General features: G+C 42.4%; 1 protein-coding gene across 14 annotated transcripts in view; it reads left to right on the forward strand.

Annotated features, from left to right (window-relative positions):
* BRSK2 (BR serine/threonine kinase 2) overlaps window positions 1-21934 on the forward strand; it is a 324688-nt gene that overhangs the window by 287515 nt on the left and 15239 nt on the right. For 9 of the 14 annotated variants that reach the window (XM_052811057.1, XM_052811058.1, XM_052811061.1 and 6 more), the window contains 6 exons: window positions 2335-2395; window positions 6299-6911; window positions 8049-8097; window positions 12882-13005; window positions 14973-15153; window positions 15859-15948. In XM_052811057.1, coding sequence (XP_052667017.1) covers window positions 2335-2395; window positions 6299-6911; window positions 8049-8097; window positions 12882-13005; window positions 14973-15153; window positions 15859-15948 — 1118 coding nt within the window. The remainder of the gene's footprint in view (window positions 1-2334; window positions 2396-6298; window positions 6912-8048; window positions 8098-12881; window positions 13006-14972; window positions 15154-15858; window positions 15949-21934) is intronic. The other 5 variants (XM_052811066.1, XM_052811067.1, XM_052811068.1 and 2 more) reach the window with 1 other exon arrangement.

Genomic DNA, 21934 nt, shown 5'->3' on the forward strand with positions numbered 1-21934 from the left:
GGAGGTGGGGCCAGCCGTGTTTTGTCCTCCATGCGTGTGATCGTTTTTGTAAAAAAATAGGAGGCAATGGGGTTGGGAGGGGAGAATTAAGGGCTGTTGGAAACACGTGATTGCAAAAAGGAAATAGCAGATTGGAACTTTTAATCAAGTATCCTGGAATTCAGGTGAGTGTCAGAGAGGACTTTCCCACCACTATTAACAGTTGGTGGGAACATCTCCTAGTGGGAGTTTAACTCCTAAGTAGGTGCTTAACTGCATCTCTGGGCACCTAAATGCTTTCCACATTTGTCCAAGACAATCTATAGGCTCCTCTTGTAATTTATGGTTTGGAAGAAGCTTTTCCTGATGACTCATACAAGGAAGATTTTAACTAAATGGACTTCCCATATGCATGACACATCTGTGTTGCACTCAGCTACTTCAGTTATAGGAGAGGCACATACAATAGCCTTTCAAAAGTGGAGCAGATGGTTCTCTCCTGAAGATTGCTTTGCATAAACCTTTATGAGTGCCCCAGATCTGGATGGTACAAATTCAGGTTTAATCTAGTGCAAAAGAATGCCAGACTGAACTTCTAGTTTTTGACTGCTGCACCATGATGGGCAGACAGCAGTAGGGTACAAGGAAAAACGTAAGTGGGGAGTTTCTGCATAGAATGAGTGCCACAGATTTTCATGGTGCAAATTTAGATTTAATCTGGCAAAAAAGCATGCTGAGACTGGACTTCTGGGTTTCACCTACTTACTGCAATGGACAAACTGCAATGAGATACAAAGCAAGCCATCAGTGAGTAGTTTCTGCAGAGGATACAAATAGAGAGAACAGGACTGGCCATTGTGTTCAGTTGTAGCTTACTCTTTCCTTGGAAGTATTTCCTCTTTTGCAGTTCACATATTTTTTAATAATTCTACTACTCAAATTTATTTAGTAATATATGTCTGGGAGACCATTCTAGAAAACAGGTTTTTTGGTTTTATTCTTCTGTAACAGTAGAAGAGAGTAAACTGAGACAGTTTATGGTCTAAATTTGTTTCATGTTTTCTTACATAGAAGCTGACATTAACTATCTGACCTGTATCAATTGTAAATGTGTGTACACCCACACATAGACATGTCTGTATACACATACGCACATGCACTCTGTTTTCCAAGCATCTACAGGATTTTACCTTTTCATGTTTGTTACCTGAAGGCAATTAATTGCTTTCATGCCTCTTACTGTAGGTGAAACATTGCTAGGTTTGCTCTATTGACATGTTGCATCGTGGTTGTTGAACAGCTAGGTTCTTAGCCAAGTCCTCACCTATAAGGTGTTTCAGTCTCCAAGACAACTTTCTATCTAAAAGGAGTAGAAGGCAGTTGCCTCTGGGGCTTACTCATTTACAGTCACATGGAGGGATTTTTTTTCCTGCTTGGCAGCCCTCCTCCCAGAAACTTCTGCTGCTGAAGTGTTTGTGCATTTGGCCTGTCTGCCCTTTCAGCACATTTAGCATAGCACATTTGTATGTTTTATTGCCTACAGCTGACATTTTTCATAGGTGGCCTTCGCTGGAGGGCACAGGAGCATTACAGTATAGGTGACCTTGTCAGCAAATAGAAGGACAGTTTATTCTCCCTTACCTGGCCTCTTTTTGAGGGCACCTGGGCTGTCATCTTGATATTAGTAAAGTCATCAACAACAGCAAAACTCGTTATCCATAGAGAAGATGTGGCTTGTTTAATGCAACAGCAGGAAATCTTACTGGAGAGCAGAGATGTGAAATCCATCAGTGAGAAGCTGGAAAGAGTTAAGCCAATGTGAGCTTTGATTTCAGTGGGAAGTCATCACATAGGAAACAATTGTGTGCCTGGGTCATGAAGACTTGGGTTTTTTCTTAATGTCTGGAAGAATCCCCTACCTGTTTGTGCCTTGTACACACGGTGCTTTTCCATGTTGCTCGTGACAGAGAACATCTCATTCTGTGTCCACCAGCACTGCGCAGAAGAGAATTCTCAGCACCAACATGAATGTCATGACAGTCCTTTTTGAATTCAGCAGTTCAGCTTGCACAGGTCAGACGTAGTAGCTTCCATGTGCTTGATGACCAAAAAGAAGGTAGCAACTCTCTTAATGAAAAGGGATTATAGTGTCCTCCCTGATCAGCAGCATTTCTTTGTTTTGAGGGTGGGACAACTGAAAAATGTGATAGTAGTGAAAGGCAAGAGTCTTGTGCTTTTCCAGTGACAGCCTCCCTCCTCCTCCTCACTTCATGCCTTTGCCTGTGGTGGCTGGTGTTCAGGGTTATTACTTGTCCAGGTTTTCTGAGGGCTGTTTTCCTTATTGTGTCCATTCAGGTCTCGATCAATCAGCGGAGCGTCGTCTGGGCTCTCCACCAGTCCTCTCAGCAGTCCAAGGGTAAGTGGTGCTGCTTCAAGATCTGTTGGTCCAATTCACTCACACATGCTTGATGCTTTTTGACATCTGTTGCTGCAGAGCTGTGGCTCTTAGCTGCGATATTTTGGTTTTCCTTGGCAGCTTGTAAATTTTCATGGGTCATGAGGGAAACATTATTTAGAAATGCAAGCAGAGAATTTCTCATACATGTTCCCTGCACTGTTAGCAGGCATCTCACTGTGCCCCTGCCCTTTTTCAGTCTCATAAGCATGTAGAATAACGTTGCTATGACTAAACACTGCCATATCCAGCTGAGGTCTGTATAACGGCATCGTTTCAGGCCAGATATTGGGAACCATTTCACAGCTACTTTCAATCAGGCCACAGTAGAGCACCAAACCATGCCGGTTACAACCAGCTTGATTTGGTTTGCCTCGGAATAGCTTGTATTAGAAAGATAGAGAAAATAAATTATACAAATTTGAGGGCTAGCAAATTTAAAAGGAAAGTAAGACGTTGACTAATTAAGATGAGAAAAGAACACTCAAACCCCTATAAGTAAGGTACATTCACATGCCCTTACTCAACATATAGTCAACTAAATACTGATACTCAACTAATACTGTTACTCATCTAGTACAAAACATGCTTGATAGTACATCTATTGCAAAGTTACTATGGTTTCGAAGTGCAATGGCAGAGGCCTCCCACTCCTCAGTAACTTCTTTAGGGATAAGAGTGAGTATTCCTAGTGTCTGACAAGGTCAGCTTAGTCACTTCAAGACTGCAGTCCTTACAAAAGTCTAGACCTCATCAAGAAGTCTTTAGAGCTGTGGCAATCCATGTTACCTAATTGTCTGGCCCAGAGGCTTTGGAGGATTTCTACATACTTTTCAAGGCTTCATGAGAAGATGCCATCCCCCATTGGAAATGGATATATTCCATGTGTTAGGGTGTGGATACACCTATGGATCTACTCTCAGGTACATGAAGATAACAGGTATTCCAAGTATTTAAAATTGTAATTCCCCAGTAACATTGTGTGTAATTCTTATGCATAAAGACACACTGTCGGGTGTAAGTTTATAGGCTAGTAAAGCTTCCAACTCCTTGCCTGATTGAACTATCTTCTGAAACATATTCTGGGTTCCTACCAATTGTTACCCTGTTTTGCAACTGGCATAAATGTGTTTGTGGTCTCCTCTGCGTCTTTAACGTGCCAGGAACCAGTGAACATCCATTTCCTTGTTTCTGCACTGGGACTCCTGGATGTCAGTGGAATGAAGCAGAGGTCTGAGAACTCTTATGCCACTGCAAAATGTACTGAAAAAGAGCATGGAAACAGTTTTGTGCACAAAATAAGCATCTAGTGCAGCAAAACTAAATCTTGATCTCATTAATTGATCTCTTGGGATCAGTTTCTGACATCTCAGTAGGACTACATCAAAGAATAAGGATGACAAGATCTGTTCCATAGTTGCTATATCTTACCATTGTTACTTAATAGGCAGTTGATTAAATAGTCTTCAAAAGGATTTAGCAACCAGATGGCATTTTCAGCAGATCATAACGATATTAAGGCAGGTCAAATTTGAGGCTTAAAAGGAAATGTTGGAATCTTTTTTTTTTAAACATCCTTACCTATGCTTCTGATAGCACCTTAGATTATTGAAAGAGAACATACTTTAAAAAGCAAATGCACATTTCGCTATATGCACTGCTTAGGTTCAGTCCTATGAGGAATTGAATTCAACAGCAGCTAAGAGTTTTTAAATCTCACAAGGTCTTGCTAATGGTGTTCCCCATTGCACCAGCTGAAATATAGACCTAATCTTGTTCTTTATTTCATTATTATAAATGCGGTAATTAATGGTGCCCATTCAGATTCTTAATGGCTTAAGTGGGAGTTGAATTTGACTTTATTTATTTCAGATTTGTTTCTCAAACCCTCATGCACGTAAGATATAAAAATTGCAAGGAAGCATTTGTAATCAACAGTCTTTGACTTTTACCCATTGGTGTCATTTGCAAATGGTTAATAGGCAGATGCTGATAGTGACTTCCATAAATTAATCACTTTCCTCATCTTTTCCCCTTTCTTTCTCATTGGTGATCAGAATTTACCAACATGGCAGATTTCAGTTTAACTTTACAATCCTAATAACAATACAAATGTTTTGATGTAGTAATTTTCTTTTAATTTTGGTGGCCTAACCCTAAGTTCTTTAAAGTAATTACAAAACTTTGATGCAAACAATTTTAGGAATTAAGTCTTAAATACATTTCTGCATTTTTTAAATATGGCAACATTGTGCTAATCCATCAAACCCCAAAAGTAAACTCACTAGTGAGTGTGCTTGCCTGGGACTCAGATTTGAGGCATGGTTATGTGTACATGGTGTGTCTGGACAGTGCTTGATTACAGCTTTTAGGTGTTAAGAATGGATGATAATAATAACGGTGATAAATAATTTGTAGTAGGTAATAATTTATAGAAATCAGAATCTGAGTGCAGACCAGAGCTAAAGATCTTGAGTAGTGATTTCTACTTTTACAATTCTGCCAGTACTTGTAATCTAAGGTGTTAACAGCAATGTTTTGTAAGGACGTTCGTTTTGTTTTAAATGTGATTTTTAGCTTGCTAACATCCCTTTAAAAGGCATCTATCCTCCCAAGTCTGTGTATTGCTGTTTGCTGTCGACATATGAATGGTTCCCCAAAATGCCTCTAACATGTATAAATGCTCTTGTTTGGGGAAAAAAAAAAATTCATAATCCCATTTTGATAACTCAGTGATGGATTATGAACTTTGGTTGTCTTTTCTTTTTAAACTGTGTCTTACAAAACAATGGCTCACCCCACCCTCTCCATAGAACTGGGACATAATGGCAAATATTGCTGTGACTTTATGACAGAAGTTCTGATTATCAAGCTGTCCTTCGATGCGATGAGGGATGTTGCAGGAGAAGCATAAAGTCTGATGGGAAGTATCATCTATTCCCAGATAAACAAATTTGCCAGGCCTCTCTGGAGGTTTTGCTGTACCTGTTTACAAATCAAACACCAACCTGAGTTCATATTTTTCTCACGGTGGTGTGTACTCTGAAGCCTCCAAGCGAATGCTGAGTTGTTTAACCTTCCAGGCCAGGGGAGGAGAGTGGATGCCCACATGGCATCACTCTCCCTTTTCCCCCTCTTTCTGCAATGGCTGGCTGCAACCGGGGTGTGCGTTAGCCAGAGTCAGGGGTAAAGAGGAAGGAAAGAGGTTCTGACTGGTGCGTGCAGTAACCTGTGTGTATCGCCTACCACTCCGTATGTATCACACACCTGTTTTGAGTTTCATCTCCCTGCTGGGTTTGCATATGGGCACTTGGAGCTGAAAGAGGTGGTCCCATTCTTGGCACATCTCAATTTGTCTGTGGCTTGAGCGGTTCTTGTTCCCCTTCCTCACCTCCCTACAGCATCGTGCTTCTCTCACTGCAGGGCAATCAGAACAATCCCAGAGAGATGGCATTTCTCTCTTCTTTTTTCTTAGTTACTTTCTTTCATTTTGTTTTTTTTTACTTTTCCTTTGTTTGACTTCTCTTTCTGTTGTTTTCCTTTGCTGACATGTGGTTGGTTAATATGATGAAGCCTGTTATGACACTGTTGTTCTTGCTGCTGCCGCTGCTGCTGTTGATTATGCTGTGTTCCCAGCTAACTGCATGTCTTTTTTTTGTTTTTTGTTTGTTTGTTCGTTTTCGTTTCTTTGCAAAATCCCTTCCCCCCACTACCCCTTCACCTCCATCTCTTGTGTCTCCTTGTGACATGGTGCATCTTTGTGACTCGGATGGATTTTATTCTGACTTTCCTTTCTCTGCTCGCCCGCTCTATGCGTATTTCACTGTTTTTGATGTGCATGGACACTCTGCGTCTGTCTCGTAGCCTATCAGAAAGTTCTTCATCCCCCCTCAGACCTCCGACCTCCCTTTCTCTCCCCGACCCCAAGTCTCCTTGGACCCTGATGCTTGTAGGAACGCCTCCAGGCCTGGACATGTACTCCAACCAAAGCCAGCACTTCAGCCCAACCCAAAGACGCAGACTTTGCCATCCAAGAGCAAATTGGCCGAAAAACCACTCCAGTCTACTAAATCCAACCCACTCCCTACCAGCAATACCAGCGCCCCCTCTTCCCAGAACACCCCTGTGCAGAATGCTCAGGGCCGCTCGCCTGGTGCCGGCTTTAACCCACAGCTGGCTGTTCCTAAAGTGCAGACCAACCCTATGTCTCCTGTTAGATTGCTCCCTTCTAGTACTGACCCAAGCACCAAATCTATCCCCATCATACAGGTCACCCCTCACCCCTCTCCAAGGGGAAGTCCCCTCCCTACCCCCAAGGGGACACCTGTCCATACGCCAAAGGAGAGCCCAGCAGGCACACCCAACCCAACACCGCCATCCAGCCCCAGCATTGGAGGAATGCCATGGAGGACACGGCTCAACTCAATCAAGAATAGTTTCCTGGGGTCTCCTCGCTTCCATCGCCGGAAATTGCAAGGTGAGTACTCACCCAAACATACAGGGTGGTTCTGATTTGGGCAGACATTCAGCAGCAAGTTGACACCTCTCTGTGGCTCTGCAAATTTCATGTACTGAGGACTGATATCAGTATTGAAAATGAGAGTGATAGTATCAGCCAGCCCTAACCCAAGGCACACGTGAGCAGGCTCTGTCATGCCACTGCACCTGCTCCAACAGCATCTCCTGAGCCCTCTTCACACTCTAGACATACAGCTCTTACTATCCCTGTTGTGGCTCTTAGAACACAAGAAAATTTTATCTTCAGCTTCTCCACTGATTTTGTCAGCAAACCTAGAACTCTGCCATTTCCCCCGCAGCTGTACTTCGCTGCCTGTCCTTAGCCACAGGCTGAGCCTTCTGCTGAAAAAAGATAGCCCGTGGCAGTAGGCTGAAATTGTCCTTCTGAAGTACAGCTTGTGTGATCTTGGTTAATGCTTTTTTTACCTCTGTTGGTAATTGGTGTAAAAATCTCCTTAATACAATCAGTGGTTTCATATCTGCTGACCTATTTCAGTTTTCAGAGTCTCTAGAGTGTTGAGATGTGCAAAATTTTCTTCTTCGAGCTCCAGGTGACTTTTTGCATTCAGGCAAAGGGCACCCAAAGTCATATGCATTATTCTCAGATGTCAGCAGCAGCTACCCCAACACCCAGTGGTTTTACAGGGTACTGGGATGTAATCCCATGGGAAAGGAGGAAGAGTCTGAGTTTGAACTGTGATGGTCAGGGACATTGTCTCTGAGATGGTCAGAGAACTGCAGAGAATTGCAGCAGTGCTTGAGCTGAATCCAACTGGGCTTTGGAGCAATCATAAAGCAATCAAATTGGCATGGTGTTTGGGTCTAAACCAGAAACCACTGAAGCCAGTGCAAGATTATATAATGATTTAAGAAAGGGTAGGGTGAGCCTTGAAATGCAGCACTTGATTAGATACAGTGATCTAGAGACATATGACCAATGTTCAAATGTCAGAACTAGTCTGCAGAGGCAGTGGGCAAATGCAAGAAGGTGTAATGCCAGAATTGTTTCATTGGTATACAAGCAGAAAACAGAAGTTGTACTGAATCACCAATTTCTTTTCTCCCTCCCTCTCTTTGGCTGTGCATGCATGGGTAGTACCTACACCAGAGGAGATGTCTAATTTAACCCCAGAATCATCCCCAGAGTAAGTAATTTGCCAGTCCTCTACTTTTTTCCACCACATACCAATGTCATTTCCTTGCCTGAATGTCATAGGCTGACACATTCCTGTTCTGGATCAGTATCTGACTGTAACCTGTTATCCTGTGAGTGGGATAGGGATGTGAAACCATTCTTCTGCTAAGGACCGTGGATAAAATCTGTACCTCAGTAATGGCAGTGGGGTCAACAGGTGATGAAACAGTCTCCCAGTAACCACCTCATTTTCTCATGGCTTGCTGAATTTACTGTGTTTGTAACATGTTCCTTCTCTCTTCTTTCATTTGATTGTCAAGCAGATCACTCTTGGGGAGTGGAAAGGATAATCAATGGCTTATACTGGCACTAACTATGCACTAAAAAGTCTTCCTCTTAGTACAAGAGAGTTTGCATCCTCAGGATAACATGCAGAAGCCTCTGCTAAGATAATTCAGAGGAATCAATGGCTGTGATAGTAAACGCAGTGTTAATTCTAGGCAGTAGCACTGGGACATGCAGAAGCTGTTTCATATTCACCAGACTCATTCCTAAAAGTCAGCGTACATTTCAACCATTTCACTACACAAATGTGCGTCATTGCATGGCAGGTTTGGAAGTCCCTGCCAGAGAGTGCTGCTCCAAACACTTCCTAATATATGCAACAGATGCCAAATTATTCCTTTTTATTTTCACAGCTTGTGTTTGTGCACCCAATGCCCATAGACTTACCCTGCCAACCAAGGCAATTTGGCCTTTTGTCAAGATACTTGTGTGAAATATTCATGAGTCGTAGATGGAAATTTTGGGCCCAAAGTTTTGTAATTGGTGACAATGGTATTGCCTTAACAACTTTCCCCAGACTTGGCATTTATCTGGTATAAGATGGGCACTCTATATCTAATGCTGCAGAATGGAGAGGGATAAAGACTTCAGGAGAGGGAGAAGTAGGGAATAGTAAAGGTAGTAAAAGAAATCCAGGAAGAAAAGTGGAATAAATTGTGTTTTCAACATTTTTGGAACATTTACTAATAGAGAGGCATGAGAGAATTTCATAAAATGAATGCATCCTTATCAAAGAAATATATGATACTTTTATCTCAAATGTTTTTAAGTACATTAAAGCAGAAAACCTTCAGAATTCAATTTCTTCTCTTCTGCTCTCTTCTTTTCTCTTCTCTTCTCTTCTCTTCATGCATGTGTGTTGGTGGAAGTTTTTCTGTTAATTTATTGCCTTCTCTGCTTCCCACTCACTCTTTAAAAGCTGGTGTAGAGAAGTAGTGCCTGTCATTTGAGGCAGTTTGGATGCAAGTCAAAGCCTAAGGCCCTTTTTGCTTTTTATGTATAATTGCCAAATTAATGAGTTCAATTGGGCTGCACCCTGCAGTAAACATAATAAAAGTCATAAAAAATAATGAACTGGATTATATTTTAACGATAGATGTCTTGTTGCTCCGTGCCCACTTCCACATGTCTTATTTTTTCTAGTATTTTCTTCCTTTCTGTGAGAAAAAAGATATCCTTATCAAGAGCTGTATTGACCTCATGGGTTGAGCAATAAATACATGTCCTTGCTCTGGTACAGCAATGACTGCCATTCATATAACAAACCTGATGATTAAGTAATACACTTTGACATGTCTGGGTAATGCTATTCTTTCTCATATGAAAAGGTCCTAGAAAATGTGTTAGGGTTGACATTTAAAGAGACATAACTCCAGCTGCTTTAAACCTGCAGAGTTCCATTTGCTTGAGTAGAAATGCTATTATTTATGCCACGCAGGTAAACCTCTGGAGGTTACAAATCCATGCGCTCAGGGACAGATAGGGAAGACAGTGAGGCTCTCCAAAGGGCGATGCAGTCAGACACTCTGAAAGTAGGAACAACATTATAGCAGTGAGAAATTCAGTGTGAAGTAATAAAGCACCAGCCTCCATTTTCATGCTAATCTATTTGCTTTTTCATCAACTGGACACCTGATTAGATTCCCTGGAGTAATCTACATACCCAGCCTCCCACACATATCTCCTATCTCCCTCCCCCTTAGGAGGTTTGCCATGACAAGAGAAGATTGTTATTTTTAAGTACATTTTTTACTGCTTACAGCCTGATCTTGTGAGATGCTAGAGTATCTCGTTCAGGGTGCTGAGGATCCTTGATTCATACCCATTTTAACCCAAGTTAGTAGCGCTTAACACCCTCTAAGAGGAGGGAAACCTTTATTGTGTCGTTTTACTCCAAAGCTGCCCCCTTTTCTTCAGTGGGCCTATTCCCTGGGTGTATGAGCACAGCTAGTTCTGCTGATTTCAGGGAGAAAAGCCAGTGCATGGGTGCTTTGTCTTGATTCTGTTCATTCCAGAAGCAGGAGAGGCCACAGGCATCTATTCCATCTTATGTGACACCAGCAAAATTATTTAGTGAATTCCAGTGATTTACAAGCTGGAGCGTAGCCCAGGCTATCAGTGAATCTTCCAGAGTCAGTATTATTGGTGATAACCTTGCCGAAGAAAAGAGCCCAGCTGGACTCTGGAGACTCCAGACCAAGTTGCCAAGCTGAACAGGAGAAAACCTCCCTATGTTCTGGGGCCCTTTTAACCTGTGCTTGTTAAGAGACCTATAATTGAAGGGCCAACAAAACCGTTAATGAAAATACAAAAATGAAAGGTCATATTTTAACATGGCAGACCTGCAGTTAAATATGCACACTTTTCCAGGCCCAGCTTCCATGTGTGACGTACACTGGGCCCCGGGAGTCCATATAGCCAACCCCGGTTCAGATTATGATATGTGCAAGCCTAAGACAACCAGCCGTCTTAGATGGATAACCAGGTGCTAATTTACTAATGAGCATAAACCCTTTGCATGCATGGAGCTATTGCCCCAGCTCTCCAGGGGTCTGCGGTGTTGTTATGGTGTGTGTGAGACACATGAGCTAATTAGTATGTAATTTCCTTTCACACTCTAACCCTGGCTCCTTAACGACCCATTTAAATGAGAGGCCCTTTCTCTTTACTGCTCCCTATGCTAATCTCTGGCTCACTGGCTTAGTTACAGCTGCCTATGAATATTGTAGGGAGTGACAGTTTTCCAGCCCACTTTAATTGAGTGGGGGGCACTGGTTTACCAAATTGCAAGTGAATCTTTCTGTACTCTTATTTTTGGTTGCCTGCAGTAAGTAGAATCAAATGATTATTTGCACAGCTGAGTGGTCTTCCAGTGGTGGTCTTTCTACTGTGTGCATTAAATGGGCAGTGAGACAACAGTTGTGTGATTCATGGAGCACTCTGGAATGGGGAATGAGTGCAAATCGCTGGACGCTGCTGAGGTCAAGCTTTGTTCTTTATCCCGGAGGTTTAGACTTCAAATTAGTGTCCTAGTTTGCTCCTCTCTCTCCTAGTCTCTGCCCTTCCTCATTCTGCCTCAGTCTAAGTCTTTGCCGTGGAAAGTGGATCTACTAATAACTCTCTCCAGCTGTTTGTTGCTTTGCTGGAAAGCTGATGTATAGTAATCCTTTTTGCAGATGGCTCTCCTTGTCTGGAGAGGTTGTCTTCTGCCATTGAGTGGTGAATGTCCACCAAAAAAAGTGAAAGCCGATTGCTTGCTATACTGCAAACTGGACTTGTCATGGCATTCTGAAGTATCCTATGGAGGAAAAAAACTGCAGTCTCTTGGTGGCAGGTCTTTTCATTTCTGACATTTTCATGCTAAATTCTTCCCTACTAGAATATGGCTGATTTCAGTGGAATTTTCCCTGGGTTTATGTTGGTCCAGCAATTCTTTGGCTGTATGTCATGGCTGACAGCATCTTCTCTCCCCTCAAAACCACGCTGGTCAGAGGTGCTACCTTCAAGTTCTGGGTAGCGTCCCTCAATAACATTCATGTCCCTGCATTTTTCCTTTAGCCTGTTTAATTTAAAAGGGAACGTCAACAAAGTGCATTGAGATGGTGAAGCAATAAGCAAAATCAAACATTTGCTGATACGATCAGTGTGAAAAAACAGAGCAATTTCATTTTATGATGAAACCACCACCTGATGCTGAAAGGAACTGTGAAATTGGACTGCTGTCAGTGGAAAGCCTGAACTGTGTTTTGTGTGATGTTGATATCTTCTCTCTTAGTACTGAAAAGTCATTCCTTTGTGGGATGGTCAGAGTTCACTCATTATACAGACGCCCTGAATGGGACTAATGAGTGGGACAGTCTTTGTCCTGGCTGTCTGTGTAGGAGTGGATTTCACTCACTGACAGATTGGAGGTCCAGTGAAACCTACAGCTTGCTTTAAAAAGCAAGATCCTGTGATTGTACTGTCAGCCCAGCAGGACACCTTCAGAAAAGGAACTTTCCAAATCCTAGAACACCAAAGGGGTTGAAATTGGGTGGGAAGAAACTTAAATCCCTGTGTTACCAGCATTCGCATATTCTCACAAGAAATGAAGAGATCCCAGGAGACAAACCAGAAACGTGTCCCCTGGCTTATATGCACTTTCTATATGCAGTATTAATTGGTATATTGGCTCAGTCAAAAGAGTTACCATTGCTCCTGATTTTTCATTGTTTGTGATGCATGCTGTCAGACTAACACTGTGCAGTCCGTCATTTTAACAGCTTTTACTAAGTGAAATGTTGTTCTGGGTGTTCTCTGACACTGTTTTCCACTTACTATTAGTAATAATATTACATCTGGAGTGCTATCAAAACTTCCTTGTGTGTTTTTTAATATTTTTTCTAGGTGGGGCTTTGTAAGAAGTAGTGCTTAATATTCTAAACTATCTCTTTCTTTTCATCACATCAGGCTTGCCAAAAAATCCTGGTTTGGTAACTTCATCAACTTGGAGAAAGAAGAACAGATTTTTGTCGTCATTAAGGACAAACCACTAAGCTCCATTAAGGCTGATATTGTCCACGCTTTCCTCTCGGTAAGTCACCCCAGCTGCTTCTTGGAGGCATTGCTCACTGCTCAGTTCCAGGACTCCTTGTGCCATACGTTACTGGGCAGGGTCTCTGCTCCTTCAAATGCATCCTCTGTGGATTTAATTTACGTGGCCTGTTGATTCAGGCCTCCACTGGACTCTGTCTGAATTTCTAACTGTGGATAATGCTCTCTAAGGTGAGAGAAGATTTCAGCCTTCTTGGCAGGGTCTCCAGGTTGCCAGTGCTTGGAATATCACTGCAGTTAGAGCACACTGCTGGTGCGGTATCAAGACAGCAATTTGCTGCTTTGTCAAACTAACCTTACAGTCACCAACTGGGCATCAGATTGGATCTCCCTCTGCTGGGTATGCCGTCCACCACTTTAGTCAGACAAAAATCCTGTCTCACATCTTCATTTGTTACTTTAAACCTCCTCTTCAATGCTGTATGGCAGAAAGAAGGGTAATTTCCTCTGGTGACCAGTGTATCAGTTGTTGCAGATGCGTTTTGTTTACAATCTGGGAAAGCAGAGCGTAGTTGTCATTTTTTTCTATAGAAAGTCCTCATTCTCACTATCTAGAACTACCAATGAGAAAAAGTCAGCACAGTAACGTTAATTTGAGAGATTTTTCAATTCAAGGTAGTTGACAACATAATTAGACTTTTTGAATAGAATTAAGAGAAGGGGACTTAATTTCTTATATCGTTTCTCGAATTGATATTGTTTCCCACAGAATACTGCACTCCTTTTTAGTCTCTATGATGCTGCAATGAATTTCTTCAAAAAACCCAGCCATAATCCTTTTAACTATACAGGCATACAAGGAGCAAGTGCAGTATAGTAGCATGCATCAGACACTGGTATCTATCTCAGATTGGTTTGAAGCAGCCATGTTACTATATCAGTTTTATGCATTTAGCTGTGCTCCTGGGTTTATATTGTGGTGTAGTGTGCACTACTGTCGATATTGGTGATGCTGTGCATACCCCACATGTGTGGGTTGAGGTGTGGTGTAGTCATTTGTATGCAAACCCTATGAATCGTCTCTTAGAGCCAACTTCAATCTTAAATGCATTGTCACAGCCTGCTAAGTAAGTCCTTAAGTTCAGCTTCTCAAAGAACTCATCTTCATTTTTCCTCCTAAATTAGAGGCCAGATATCCAAATGATTTGGGGTCATTGTTTTTTTTTAAATCTGGTCCTTTATGAAGCAATAAATAGAACGTAAGTATGTTAAATTTTGGCAGGAACTGTGAATGGTAACTGCTTGAAAATTAGGCAGTTATGAAATTCTACCACGGGTCTGAAGATACAGATATTGGATGATACCAGAAAGCTTCTCAGAGTTCTTTTACATATTGATAGGAGTTGTGGTTTGGGTAAGTTATTTGCAGGCATGCTTTCCCTGTAGATGTCCCAGGCACTTGTCTAAGTGTCTTCTCTGTGTTCTGATGTCTATCTGATATCATAGAATCACCAAACAATTGAGGTTGGAAAGGACATCAGGAGGTCTCCTGCTCAAAACAGGATCAGCTATGAGATCAGACCAGGCTACTCAGGTGGTTTTTTATATCCAGTCTTATATCCCACTGACTTTGCTGCCCCCTCCCTTAATATCAGTTTTCACTCAGCAAAAGGCATTTCTCAAAACTGGTAGATGAGTAGGAAAAGAAAGACTGAGTGTATGAAGTTCTGCAAAGTGTAAATTCATAAGCAGGCTGGGTATTCCACCAATAGTCAACCTTTAAATTTAGGTCAGTCCTGTAAGGAGCGGTGCATTCTTCTGTGGTGCCAAGCAACCTGCACTCTTACTGATTTCACAAGAACACTCTATACATTACAAATTCAAGTCCAGAAGCAAATCCAGCAAATCTTGCCCACTCTGGAAATGTGTATTATTCTAAATCACATTTTGCAATTTTGTTCCCTTTGTGCTCTGGTTTTACTATCTCCTTCTACCAACCTGTTTCAGATTCCAAGCCTCAGTCACAGTGTCATCTCACAGACAAGTTTTCGTGCAGAATATAAGTCCACAGGAGGTCCGGCTGTCTTCCAGAAGCCAGTGAAGTTCCAGGTGGACATAACATACACAGAAGGGGGAGAGGCACAGAAGGAGAATGGGATCTATTCTGTCACTTTCACACTCTTATCAGGTAACCGTGGCAAAGCTGTAAAATGGGTGCAAGCTGGCTTTGTCCTTGCTGATATAGAGGCCTGCAAAAAGAGCTCTGCCAGGGGAAGGAATGTAACTGTCTTGACCTCAGGGGAAAATTCAGACAGGGGCAAGGAGAACATCAGGAGCAAAAATGGTGTTAGTAGTGATGGAAGTGCTGGGAGGGAAAGAGATTCCCAAAGAGGTGAAGTTGCCACCACCATCATTAGTGCTAAAATGGCTGCTCTGTGCATCAGATTTGAAGTATCTCCCTGTACTGTCTCCTCGTTTCACTTAAAGGTCTCAGTGTCTCAGCTGGGCACTGCGAGGCCACTGGTTTCTTCCTTCTGGCAGAAACATGCAATCACCCTTTTCTTCTGGGTGGCCACATGGCCCCCACAGGCGTTAAAACAAACAAACAAACAAACAAACAAACAAAACCCCCCACCTTTTCTGTCTTTACAAAAGGAGCCCAGAAGCCATCCTTCCTCCTGTTATCAGCACACCACAGTCCCTGTTGACGTGGGGACTGCATAATGGTTCCTCAAAGCCGTGCCTTCGGCTGAAGGACAGATACACTGTCAGTACACTCTTGGGGACAAGACTGAAGGGAAGATACTTGTGATCCTTCCCCTCCAGCCTGGGTTGTACGAGGATTCGGCTCCCGCTCCTCTCACGGCCATTTGTGCCTCTTCTCTCCTCACAGGTCCAAGCCGTCGTTTTAAGAGGGTAGTAGAAACCATTCAGGCACAGTTGTTAAGCACACATGACCAGCCTTCAGTGCAGCAGTTATCAGGTAAGTAGTTTCTACTGTTGAGCACCTTGCTTCAGCAGGGACAGGAAGGTGAAGTGCCTCTCAGTACCAGGAGGCTGAGGGAGGCCATCCCTCTGATTACAGCAAGAAACGAGCTCCATTCAGACAGAGCAGTAACTCCCCCCCCCCGCCCTACTCCTCCCTCTCTCATTCCCACTCCGGTGCTCCCAGCGCATTCCCCAGTTAAACAGCTTCTGCCCTCCTCCCGCCCAAAGAGCCATTTGCCCACTTCTCCATCAAAAGCTGCATCATCAATAGATCTTCCAGAGTTTCTCCGGCTCCAAAATCTCCCAGAATAGGGACATGCTCTAGTAGGTACCTGATTTTCAAACCCTTCAGGCATGCTTTAGAAACTTAGAGCTTCAGAGGGTCCCAGAAAAAAGTTGAGAGCTACTTTTAACTTAGCCATTAGCAGCAGCATTTTCAGATGGTCAGAAGGTGGCTAATAGTTTCCAGTAGTGTGATCAAATTCTTGGCCCAATACTGTGGTAGCACAAATCATATACTAAGGTTCTGCAGAAGCTATATTTTATCTATTTTTAAAGTATATTTCAATTCCTCATGGTGGTAAAGAAAGCCTTACATGTGTGACCCTGTGCAATGACATCAGTCTGAATCTGCAGGCAGCCTGAATTGATAATGCAGAAATTGGCCTCATCCCACCATTATGTAGCAAATGTTCACTCTGAACACTAGTGGTGACACACACACACAAAAAATAACAGTGTTAACTCCTTTATCCTTTAAAAGGACAGAACAAAGAAGGTGAAAATTGAAAACTTAAGGAAGCTTAGCTATTGGGAGTGCTTCAAGGAAGGAGGAATGGGGACAAGCAGAAAGAATATACAGATACAGGGAAAAAATAAGACCAAGGCAGAGCAGAGGCTGCAGGAAGAAGACAAAGAGGCAGGAGGATTGGGAAGAATTTTCCCATTGTATGATGATGAAAAGGTAGTAACTAAATATTATACGTAAGAGCCAAATTCTATGCTTGACCTTTGTGTGAACAAGCCAAGACAAAAGCGGGGGAATGAAGTTGGCATTGCGTCTTGCAGTTAAATCCCAGATGTCCTTGGCTCATTGCACATATGGGTTATATCCTTCTGGTCTAACAGTGTGGCTTTAACAGCTGAAGATAAAATAACTCCATCTAAAAGAGTGTATGCTTACTACATGACAGAGAAGTATGCTCAGTTCAGGAAATACTATTTTCCATTTTGCTTTTGCCCCCCAGCACTGCCTGACCTTCTGCACACTGGATTGCAAGGGTGCCCAGCACATGGGTTATTCTGTTAGGAAACAGGAAAGGTGAGGATACCAGAACTATGGTTGATTCAGGTTTTTGCTGTCTGGACTTTTGAAATTAAATTGAACTCAAGGAAGCAGGCAGAATTTTCTGCCAACCCTTCTTCTTGGGAAGTGTTGGGTCCAAGTGGGAATGAGGGGAATTAGATAGAAAAGCATCCTTTAAGTCTAGTTCGTGTTACCTCTGCTGCATGAACAATGTTCAAGCATTCCTTGTTTCTTAGGAAAAGAAGCGCACCCTTACTTTCTGGTGAGAAAAAAACTGTTAAAAAAGTAAATAACATGGTGATCTCTCTTAACTTCTTCACTCTAGTATGTGCTAGCTACTGATGCTCTCTAGAAGGACTTGGACCCTGTTGCACACTTGTATATGAAGCAGGATATCTCCCTAAGAAAGTCATATTATAGCAGGAATAAAAACCATTCATCTGACTAAGGCTCAGGGAGATGTTTAGAGCAAACTGTGCTGTGAGAAATGTATCTGACTTAGAGTTTTGCTCTGGTTCTGGAATGGAAAAATCCAGAATCTCTACTGCCTAAAGCTACATGAGAGCATGTCGTTCTAGCAGGGAAAACCCAGCCTGATCTTTAATGCCAGAGTGGAACAGATAACTCCACACGGAGTAAAAGCAAAATGAATGGTCTCTTGAAACTTAAAAATGAGAATTCCCTTGGCCAGGGAGTTATCCAGGCAACACAGCTCATGAGAGACAGGGTGCTAAACTATCCTGTATCTTATCACCTGACCTGATTGGGAATATGCCAGTCTTTTGAAAAAGGGAGAAGTAATTCAACCTGAAAAATTTAGGTTGGAGCAGAGTACAAGGAAAAGAGAAAAAGAAGGGGGGAAAAAAAGGGTTGTTACCAAGAAGAGACAATCTGTGCATCCAATTAGGCAGGCCCTGTGGTTCACATCCCCAGGCAGTGAGGGAGTAAGGGGAAATAAAGGGACAGCAAGAGTTCACATTCAGCACTTTGTTTAGCTGGGTGGCTGTGGTTGGGAAGATGTGTGCAAGAGCTTCCTAGAAATTGCCATGAAATTACTCAGCATTTCTCACTAGAAACAAGGCAAAGTCTTTTCTGTTTCTCTTCTTCTCCCATATTCACAGCCCTGAACACCTCACAGGAACTGTGGTGGTTGGACTCCTATTCAGGTTCATGGTTTGAGGATATTCTGTAGGCAATCCACTGCTGCAACAGAACATGCTCACAGTTCACTTTGACTCTTCTTCTCCATGGCTCTGAGGATACTGCTGGCTCCAACCAGCAATACTGGTCCAGCACTGGAGATTTTCCTAGCTCCTTGTGCACAGACATATGCCCTGTGCGGTTGTCTCCCCTGCCTTTTAGTTCAGATGCCTTTACAGGTGGGAGGATGAAAACCATCTGTGAAAGGTGCATGCATGTAAAGTGAGACCTGCAGAAGGGGAAGATTCAATGAACACAGCATAAAGCAGAACAGCAAGGCCTAACAAGCATATGGCACTGATAGTCATTCTCTCTCCTGCCCCTCTTTGATCCGTTATGCAGCATGCCAGCCCACTAAGCCGGCTTGCCTGGGTTTCTGAACGCACTTTCCTCTTTCTCATTTCCTCCAGCTCACAACAGTGTTTGTAGATGTCGTGTTGCCCATGCATCTGTGTGTGTTTGTATGTGAGCCTGATATGTACCTGATTTAGGTAGATGTGTTTCTGTGTCACACTTGAGCACCTTATAATCTCCCTTCCCCCTGGATATCCCTCCATTCACTTCCATTTTTCCTTCCTAAGACTGGCTGTGCTTATTTCTTCTGGCATACTCCAAAGCAGGAAAATAGCTTCCCTCCCTTACCTGAATAGGTGTGTAAATAAATGAAGTCTATCCCAAAAGCTAATGTAATACTTCTAAAATCCACTGTCCAGTTGGCCAAATTTAGTGCAACATATCAGCCTTCTACCTTAATGTTTCAAGACTTTAAATCCTCTGTGGTATAACTGCTGAGACAATACCGGGTCTACAGACTCATGACTGGCATAGAACAAGCAGATAGGGATTATTATTCATTTTTCCTTCCCAATGGAAGAACTAGAGGCCATCACGTGAAAGTAGTGGGAGCCATGTATCAAAAAAATATTGGAAGGTGTGTCTTCATGTAATGTAAGACCTGTGGAACTCCTCACTGAAGCAGGTTCTGAATGAGAGGGGCTTGCAGATGCTTATCTTCCCCTGAGTACTTCTTACTCACAGGGAGACTGGAGAACTCCCTGGGAGAGAAATCTTCCTAAGGATTGCTAAACAGAGAAACTGCAGCAGGCTCAGTAAATCTCTGACCTGAAAGTGGTGAGAGAGTGAGGTAGTGTTAGGAGGAAGTGTTCTGTGTGCTTGGCCCGCTGCTACACTCCTACGTGTCTATGTGTGGCTGCTGATGGAGACAGAGCACTAGATGGTTTTGGCCTTTGATCTGACTCAGAATAGCTGTCCATGTGTTCTTGTTACTGGTATCACAAAATGCATTTAAGCTCAGCGAGGCCATGAAAGGACAGTCCCTTTTGGATCAAGAGTGAGTATCGCCGTCTATGAGAGCGGATGGCCTTGTCTCTCATCTATGTATGGCTCCGTCCAGGAGCCTTATACTCAGAATCTCTACTTCGGTAGTCCCTGGGCAGGACTGCCCTTTTGTGGGATAAAAGGATCTCTCTCCATGGAGGAAAATATCTCAGATTTGTGCCTTTGTTTCAGCCCAATACTCTTTCCATTAAATCATAATCTGTTTTCCTCCAATGCCTTTGCACAAAAGAGTAGTAGAAGCAGCTGGTGAATAGGGACATGCAAAAGCCATCTGTGATCATTCACAGGGTATCAGTTTTTATTTCCCTAATATTTTCTTGCCTCTTTGGGCTTTGGTTTTAAGTGTGGGGTGCTGCATATTCTTATTTTTTCCCGTTTTCCCGTGTTATGGGCAATCAGCAATACCAAAATAGCCTTTATAACTTCTTTGTATAGGTTTTCTGTTTCTTTATTATATTTATTGGCTTCATGTCAGATTTTAACCATTGGCATCTCAAAGTTCAGAGCATCTCAGTGTTACTGCTGGAAATACCTTTCATCAGCATAAACAAGTGTTTAGGGACCATATCCAGCTTCAAAATAGGGCAGTGCAAATTCTCGCTCATTGTGTGTATCTTCCATATATGCACCCAAGCTCTCTTATTGTGCTGGTGTACATCTCAAAAAGCAAAACATGTTCATGTGACTCAAAAAACTTTGCTAGAGTATTGATCTGTGAATTCTGGGTGTTCGTCTTTATGGCTCACGAGAGCTATAGGTTGGCTAATTTGCTAAAACAAATTAGTTAGAAATTTACAGTTACCAAATATGCGAAGGATTTTATCATCAAGACAGAAAAGGGGGTAAGGCGCAAATGAAGTGCTTTGCAAGGTAAACTTCCAGCTGCAGACTCAAACCAGGCCTATGCAAATGCCAGTTTGGAATTGGACCGCATGTCAGTTTTATCCAGGGCTCATCCAGGTCCCAGTTTTACCTTGTTTCCTGCGTTCTTGTGTGATCCTTTATGTCTTACCAGTCTTGTAGTGTCTGGGGCAATCACTTCATCTTGCTCTCATGGTTCCCACTTACAGTGTAATGCCTGGTTGGATTGGCAGAGCACTGTTTTTTTGCTAAACAGCTTTAGTATTATTAACTGAACAGACTTCATTAAAATTAACTTGAGTAGTCCTGAAATAAAGCAGGTAGAAAAAAGTCCAAGCTCTCCAGAGTTTTGATAGGAGAACAGTGAATTTCAAATAAGCACCCAAACACTGGGGATTTCCAATCTAAATGATAACTGCCTTAGACCAGAGGAACTCGTGGCTCCCTTGACATCATCTCCCTTAATGGAAATGTTTATTGGGGATGATGAGCATCTGGCAGGAGATGCTCAGTGCTTTCTGGGATCTAGCCCTGGATTTGGAGATCTCAGAGGAGCAGCTGTTTGGGTGAGATTTCCTGGGCTGGGACAAATCTCAGTCTCAGAGATATCAGAAGCATCACAAACCAGGCAGCTTGATTATGAAATTTATGTAGGATACAAACACAGAAATTAAAGAAAAAAGAAAATCAGGAAAGAAAACTCAGCAGAACACTAGCATTTTTTTAATAGATTCAGAGCTTGTTTGGCCTTTTGAAGGAAGGTCTTATTTTAACCAAAGCATTTGCCATCTATTAATGAACTGAACTGGGTGTCATTTATGAAAGAGTCTTGGTCAAATCCAAGCGTGAGTGACTGCTAGCAATCTGTGTGAAATAAGGAATTGCCTTATCATCAGAAGGATTGAGATCTGACGCTGCCACTATGCTTTAATTAAAAAATTAAACAGCACACATTAAAAATGCAGTTACATGACCCATCAATGCTTCTCAGACAGCTAAAGGCCTTTAGACTCTGGCATTACTCACCTCACATAACACCTAGATCCAACAGTCACTCGATTATGGATTATTATCCATGAGCAGAAGCTGACTGCCAAGAATCTAAGGCTTTCTAATTAGAATGAAAATTCTACTTTAAAATGATGAAATATTTTATCATATAGAGTATTTACTAAAGCAGATGTTACAATATGAAGGAAATGAAAGAAGTATTAAAGTAATTATAACAGAGAAGCTGAAAGCATATTAACTCTGT

This window comes from Harpia harpyja, chromosome 16 (assembly GCF_026419915.1).
Source record: "Harpia harpyja isolate bHarHar1 chromosome 16, bHarHar1 primary haplotype, whole genome shotgun sequence".
Classification (NCBI taxonomy): Eukaryota; Metazoa; Chordata; class Aves; order Accipitriformes; family Accipitridae; genus Harpia; species Harpia harpyja.